The 7839-nt window shown below is 31.3% G+C and overlaps 1 protein-coding gene across 3 annotated transcripts in view; it reads right to left on the bottom strand.

Annotated features, from left to right (window-relative positions):
• Positions 1-1430: 1430 nt before the first annotated feature.
• LOC130900180 (uncharacterized) overlaps positions 1431-7839 on the bottom strand; it is a 265111-nt gene continuing 258702 nt past the window's right edge. For all 3 annotated transcript variants that reach the window (XM_057810624.1, XM_057810626.1, XM_057810625.1), the window contains exons 7-9: positions 5081-5332; positions 4324-4395; positions 1431-2101 (exon numbers count right to left, since the gene is read on the bottom strand). In XM_057810624.1, coding sequence (XP_057666607.1) covers positions 1826-2101; positions 4324-4395; positions 5081-5332 — 600 coding nt within the window. In that variant the 3' untranslated portion in view covers positions 1431-1825. The remainder of the gene's footprint in view (positions 2102-4323; positions 4396-5080; positions 5333-7839) is intronic.

Raw genomic sequence — 7839 nt, 5'->3', positions numbered from 1 at the left:
TTTTTTATTATTCTATTATTTTTATTGATCTAATTATATCGCTATAATTATTATATTAGTTACGGATAAAATTCAATATTTTATTTTAATCAACCAAAATGTTTTTTTTTTATACTATTTCATTATTGTTACATGATTCTACTTTTTTTCATATTAGAATATATGTATTATCTAAACCAAATAAATAGCTAAGTAATAAAGTTAATTTAACGAGATTCTGTTTTGTTAATCGTTTCATTATTTTAATACTACTAATTTCATTATCACGGTGCATTATTTAAAGCATTACTATACAGTTATTTTCAAATCAGCGCGTAAAATTCAAGCGAATACCCTCTATAATCAGCGCCACCTATTTTCCCATCAAAAATCAGCCCACATTTTTCAACCCAGAGATGTTCCTCCTTCTCTACACTCCATACATTGTCTTATGGGAAGTGTCGCTACTGGCTTATACTTATACTGTGCCCCAGTTCTATGTAAGATGTTCTAATGTACAGATGTATTGCTTCTAAGAAATACAGTCCGACAGCGTGTTATTGCTCAACGGGTGAAAGAAACTGTCTATACTACTCTATACCAATAGGACACAGTAAATTGTGAAGAAAGATATGAATCAAAGTGTATTATAATAAAATAGATATAATAAACATAATTCTACTCTCTTTCCATATCAAACTGGGACGTATAAAAAACTTGGTGAAGGTGTAAGACAAGAAATTTGATGCATTCCCATATTTGCAAACTACTACAGAAGGTAAACTAAAACATGGAATATTTGTTGGCCTACAGATCCGTAAAGTTATAAAAGTTTGAAAACTGCTTGGGAAATCATTCAAACAATTGTCTAAGAATTTTTCGAAAATAAACAAATTGACAATATGGAGATGTTGTGGCCGGTTAATTGAAAAAATGAATAAGGGTGAATAAGTCATTGAATATTCAATTTCTATACTTACATATTAGTTTAGGAAGTATGCGTTTTCTTCAATATTCAATTTTTTTAAAAAACTACGTTGGATGAAAAAACTATAAAAAGAAGGCCATACATTTCCATTTCTAATTATTATGTTATTATTTTGTTAAAAATATATAGTAACAATGTATTTCTAAATTCAGAGATTTTTTATTATTTTTTCCGACTTACTATTACCTAAATAAACAATGATTAATAAATTTCAGCTGGAGTGTAAAAACCGTGCAAACAAGAGACTTTTAAAATGATATCAAATGCATAGAAAAGTTAAGTAAATTAGTAGATTTTGTTCAAAATTCAAAACAATGGCTGTTATTTCAACTTAGTTTAGAATACCTACAAAATAAATATCTGTAGATTTTTCAAATACTTATTCACACAAATTATTTTATTCGTAGCATTTGTACTATCTGCCCATTTTCCAAACTGTGGATCAGTACTAATGAAACAAATATTCAAGTTTTGAAACGATTTTATTATATTTTTTACATGATATTCAAAACTCATTAGTCTGTATAGTTGATATAAATATAAGTGCAATGAATCGTCTCAAAATGATAAAATACATTATCAGTAGTTAAATAATAAATAATAAATGTAATATTTACAATAGAATATTAAGGCTCAATAACCTTAATTCGACATTTTCCATACTCAATTGGTATTAGAATCCAAACACTAACAAAATTTTATAAACAATTCAAAATTTGAATTTCTAATCTAAAAATTTTAAAATACTCTCAAATTACTTCTTTTTATTGTTTAAAACGGAAGTATGAATCGGCTATAAACAAAAGTATTACTCCTCCTGGGTATTTTAACTTCTGGAATTTCTCAATTACATGTCTGTCAAGTCTTCTCAATCGGAGCTTGAGTCACTTCTGGAGGATCTTGCAACGCTAATGGTGGACTGACAGTTATCGGTTGCTGCTCCAGCATAGTCATAAAAATTTTAATCAAGTTATTAACGCCAATTAAGTAACCATCTTCGTGGTTACCTACTTTCCATTTGGAGTTGTGGGTTATCTTCGTGTTTTCAGGAAGAATTATTGTCTTAGCGAAATCTATTAACCAAACATTGGCACTAAATCGATCGTGAACAAAAAGAAGTGAACTTCCAATTACCTGAAAACAATTAGTGATTATAGTTATAATGAAAATAATAATGACAAAATAAGATTAAGTAATAGAAATTTTTATTAAGGTAATATTAATGCTGCCAAGTATAGTTGTGTAGTATTTCATTTTTGTCCTCTAACACACATTATTTGAAACATCCAAACTACTTCGTTATTTAATAAATTCACGTTTATATAATTTTAAAGTGATTTTTTTTAAATATAAACACCCTCAACTAAAATACACTTGTTCCAATGATCTAATAATTTATGGATTTCATCTTTGAAGTAAGAATCTAACAAAACTATTTAACTGTGATGAGAAGTCAGAGGAAGCCAAATCTAACGAATAATGTGAATGTTGCAAAAGTTCACACTTTGATTCACTGATTTTCGCTATAGTTTTTTGAGCGATGTGATGTATGATCATGACGAAAAATGGTTTTTTGAGCTATGTCATTGGGTAGATCATCATGATGGAAGAATTTTTACATGCAGTTGAGCCCTTAACTAGCTTTGGAGCCAATATGCAATACCTCTTGTTTTAAGTTAGGATCATGGTGAGACCCAGTCACATCTACAATTCGAAAACAACGTCAAAATCCTTTTTATCCTTTCTAATACGCTCCAAATATTGTGGAAAGTGTGTCTTCTTTTGATATTGGCAAATGTTATGTTTCCTGACGTTGATACACGTTTTGGACGTATGAATTCAGCTATTCGAATATACAAGGTGTCCAAGTCCAAGTTCTTCTAGAACAATCGAAAACATAACTAGTGTTACTCAGTCTGTTCGTGACGAGCGTGACTTGACCATTCTGAAGCGTCTTGGAAAGTGCATAAACATTATTATTTCATAATTTAGACAAATTAGGGACTGCACTTGTTAAAAATTCAGGTGGAGACTTAACTTCGCAAACCAGATGATTAAGCGCTTTCTAACGTTTACCAACATCTTGTTTTCGAATGAAGACAATTTCCATCTTAATGGACACGTCAACAAGCGAAATTTCCGCTGCTGGAGAGTAAACAATCCAAAACACAAACATCAGAAACCTATAAATTATGTGATGCGATGTCAACGCGAGGAATTATAGGGCCTAACTTTTTTGAATATGAAGAAGCGCACAGTTACAGTGAATTCAGATCGTTATGTTCATATGTTAGACGACTTATTCGTCTCTGAATGGCAAAACTTTATAATCAAAGAACATGGGTCCAGCAGGTTGGAGCAACTTCACACACGTCCGATAAATCTCTGTCACAAGTTCGTGAAATTTTTCCTGGCAAATTGATCTCCAAGAGAGGTGAAATAAGTTGGCCTCCACGCAGTCCCGATTCAACACCTATTGTGGGGTTATGTCAAATGACAGCTAACACGGCGAATACCTGCCAAACCATCAAAGGCAATTTTTGTGCTCGAATATTTTCTCAATAAACTCATTACTTTTCTTAAAATTGTTATTTTAAATGTGAACTTTATTTTGAGACACCTTTTATATTCTATTCCTTATACACTTATAAGAATTGTTCATGAATTTGTTGGGGTGCTACACCTTCCAAAATTAATATAAAAAAGTTTTTCTACTGCACATAAAAACCTTGATGTGTCAACTATAAACAACTAAGAATATATGAATGAGTTGACCGATCTAAATGTGAAACTTAATATTTGTTCATAAAGAAGTAATATCACTAAAACAACGGACCTAATCTTGATCGACAAACCTCATTGAACAGCGTATTAAATCACAATTGCACGAATAACACAAATTTCTTTGATACGCTCAAATTAAGACATTATGTCAATGTCTTTAATGTGAAAAGAATCTTCTATTATTCTAAAATTTTTTTGAGACATCTCCATAGAATATATAATAGTTCAGGTTTAATCGTCTTCTTCTTCTTCTTGTAAAAAGGTTCTTCCAATACTGCCACTATCCTCTGACAGTGATGTTCAGCTATGGTGTCAGACTGACTGAACGTATGAATTCAGTTCTAGTTCTAGTCCGCTTAACACTTCAATCTGCTCTATTCGTCTTTCTATTGACAGCTCCTGACAACATCTAATGTATCTGTGCTCTGTATTCTATGACAAAAGGTGTTTCCCTTGATTTTTCATATTATTAAATTCATTATTCTCATTTTTCCCTTTGTTTCTGTGGCATAAGTCTTACTTTCTGTGTTATCACTACAGACTTTAAAGTAGTAATATTAATACTCGCTTACCTCATGTGAATTAAAGAAAGCTGAAGTTTCCAAAGTGGCTTTGATAGCCTTCAACCTCTGAATATATTTGGGCTGTAAAATAGAAAAAATAAAAGATTATACCTCAATTACAGGATATTAAGAGTTTGAACTTAAAGGCAGCCAACTTTATAAAAAGTTATAAAGAATATTTATAAGTCTGAGAATATGTCGGTAGTACTTTCAGAAAACTTAAAACTGAGAGTATGTGGGGATTTATTAGCGTTAAAGAATCAAGCAACACCTAAAAAATAAATATCTGTAATCAATACAGAAATACAGATAAGATTGACGAGAATAATAATGCAGGCTGAAAATAACTTTGAAAAATGAAGAGGGAGCACTACTAATAAAGAAGAGGAGAAACTTTAGAGAAATTGAAGATTATAGAAAACACTGTAGAAATGGACTCATGAGAAATCGGAATCCTCATTCTACACCTGAAAAGGTAAAAGGAATAGAGTAGATGAAAGAAAGTATAGTAGAACCTTTTTAATTCAATCTAACCTGATACATAATACATAATTAAAAAACTATTATTCAAGAATATTGGTAGAAACGCTGGTAAAGATTGAATATTGGGTTAAAACATTTTTGGATGAAGAAAGTATCGTTAAACAATGGCGCTGACCAGATTCATTTCTACCGATCGTCATGGGGTAATTAGAGAACAATTCATAGAAGCAAAGGTAAAAATTTTTGATTTGAAACAGTTTATTATCAGAATAATTGAACTTACTATGGCATGAGGAAATCCATCTGTGAACTTTTCGAAAGCAGCCATAACTTGCTCTTTGGTTTTAGTTGTTTTAAAATCCTTGGTTGAGGTGCCATCTGCACTTCGAATACCTTCGATTCTAAATCCTAAAGTGGCCGTGGATGAAATTGTTTCTCGCCAAACCATATATCGGGGCTTGGTAACTCCTTTGAGCTTATGTTCTTCTTCTGTTGGAGCATTCTGATCGATTTGGCACATTTTATCGTACATATCCTATTGGAACAAAAAATGATGCTGATCACAAAAATTATGACTGTATTCCTGTAATACTGTGGTTGTCAAGTGTTCCTACCCTTTATATGGATTTATTTTTTACTAACGGTAATAGTAATAAAATTATGGAGCCATTATGGACAAAAACTAGAGCGCGAAAGCAAATCATATCTCATTTGAAAGCTAATGACCATTTCTACATTTAATTTGAGTTTAGACTCGTTTTGATGGAGCAATTGAAAAAATATTCTTTGATAAATGGTGATTATTAATGCTGCCTTTAGTGAGTTCCAGAAGGTTGACGTTATCAATTGTTTAAGAACCTCATAGAATAATCTAACATTCTCAACGAGTGGAAGAACAGCAAAACAGTAACCAGAAAATTATCGAGGAATAACACTGCTTTACAGTACTTTTAAAGTATCCACAAAAACTATACTGAACAAAATCACCGAAACTTAAAGTATACAAGATCAAGGCTTCCAGAAGAACAGGTCCACTATTGACGCAATATTCATTATCAAACTGATATCCCAAAAAGGATTAAATCATAGACTAATTAACCTGATACAATATACTTATACCCAGTGCAAAACAAAAATCAGAGAGGGACATACAATAACAGAAGATATAAATGTAAGCACTGAAATCAGACAAGGAGACTCAGTCCCTTCGTATTTAATTTGTTAATGGATAAAATAATAGGAACTCTGCCAAAAAAAAGCGAGATTCAAAATGGGAAACACATTATTCCATGTCATCTGCTATGCTGACGATGCTATCCTTATTGCCGATACTGAAAATCATCTCCATAGGCTACTGCACTCCTTTAACACTGAAACAAAGTAACTGAACATTCTAATCTACATTAAGAAGACCACTTGCCTCGTGACGTCCTAAGAACCGATACGATGTAATTTGAAAATCGATTCATAAATTATCGAACAAGTGAAACATTTAAAATACCTGGGAGTAGAAAACCTTTGGAACCTTTTCAACAAAGTAAGAGAACAAACACCTAAATACCAAAAGTAAAATCAAGGTACATAAAACCTATAAGACCTATCATTATATATGTAGCAGAAACATGACCAGATACGAGTAGGACACTACAGACTATTAGAAGAGTCGAAATGAAAATACTAAGAAGTATTAAAGGCAAAACTCTACACGACAGAATACGGAATGGATAAGACAGTGACGATAATTCTCAAACATATAAAAAGAATGGGAAACAGTAGACTTGTTAGGAACGGAAAAATGAACAGCTCAGAAGGAAGATGACACCACTGGGAAGACCATCTAAACAACCGCGAGATTGCTGGTCTCCCGTTTTGCAGGGAAGATTTACTGACAATGAAGAGGCAGTAGCATACTAATATGGTCATCCACGTTTGAAAGAAGAAATGCAGAATATTATTTGTAGTACTCAATAATGAATCAGATCACTAAAAATACGGTCAAACAACTCAATGATGACGATATAATCGACATAATTGCAGAAATGCTAGTGCCGAAAGCCTACATCTTCTACAGCTTTAGTTGTGTCCATCTACGTTGTATGGTTGAAAAAACTTCTGTAGAAGTTTTGAGAAATTAACAAATAGAAATGATCTAAAACCAATAGGTATAATGAAGAATTGTGTTTGAGTGATTAAAATATGTTTTTCATCAATAGAAATTTCAAGTTTAAAATAACTTACCCACATTTTTCGTGAAAAGCATGCTCAGTTTTGGAAAAAGTATATTGGGTTATCACAAATTAGATGATTTATTATATTTCCACAAAATAGGGCTCCAGTTCATCGTTTTAGTGCAGGAGAAAAAAGCACTTAATTCTTTTACAAATGAATGTACTGGCTTCATGAAAAATAACGTGAATATGTAGGAGAACATCAACATTTTGAAAGATTGTATGGCCAATTCGATGAAGCAACTAACTACTTTTTTAGAAAACAGGTCACAAAATGAAAAACAGTATAATAAATTCAATTGACCAAGAAATATCAAAATAATAATTATCAAAGGCCAAGTTCAACGGCCAAAGTCAACTAATAAATATTCAACCACAGCTTTAGTAGCCTGAAACTACCACTCAAGTATTTGGACCCCTTGGGTAATATATTTACATTTAAATAACTGACAAAAGATAATAGAAACTAATATATTAAATAACTACTGTATATAGAAATTCAAAAACAAAAATTGAATTTTTTAAATGACACCGAGATCCTTAGTTAGACCTTTAAATATAGAAAAATTTTTATCCAAATTGTATTTACCAGTCAAATCTTGATACAAAAACAGTAGAGGTAGGTAGAGAGAAGGTTTTAGGTAGAAATACCAACATTCAAACAATTTATTCACACATATGATTTTCACGAATTTTTTGACGGAATCATAGACTTGAAAGATATGAAAATAAATTCAATATAGATTTTAGTAATGATTATTTGGTGATAATAATTATGATAACTACAATAATAATAATTTTTAATTGTCATTGG

This window comes from Diorhabda carinulata, chromosome 12, assembly GCF_026250575.1.
Source record: "Diorhabda carinulata isolate Delta chromosome 12, icDioCari1.1, whole genome shotgun sequence".
Taxonomy (NCBI): Eukaryota; Metazoa; Arthropoda; class Insecta; order Coleoptera; family Chrysomelidae; genus Diorhabda; species Diorhabda carinulata.
This window is presented reverse-complemented; position numbering and strand designations above follow the sequence as displayed.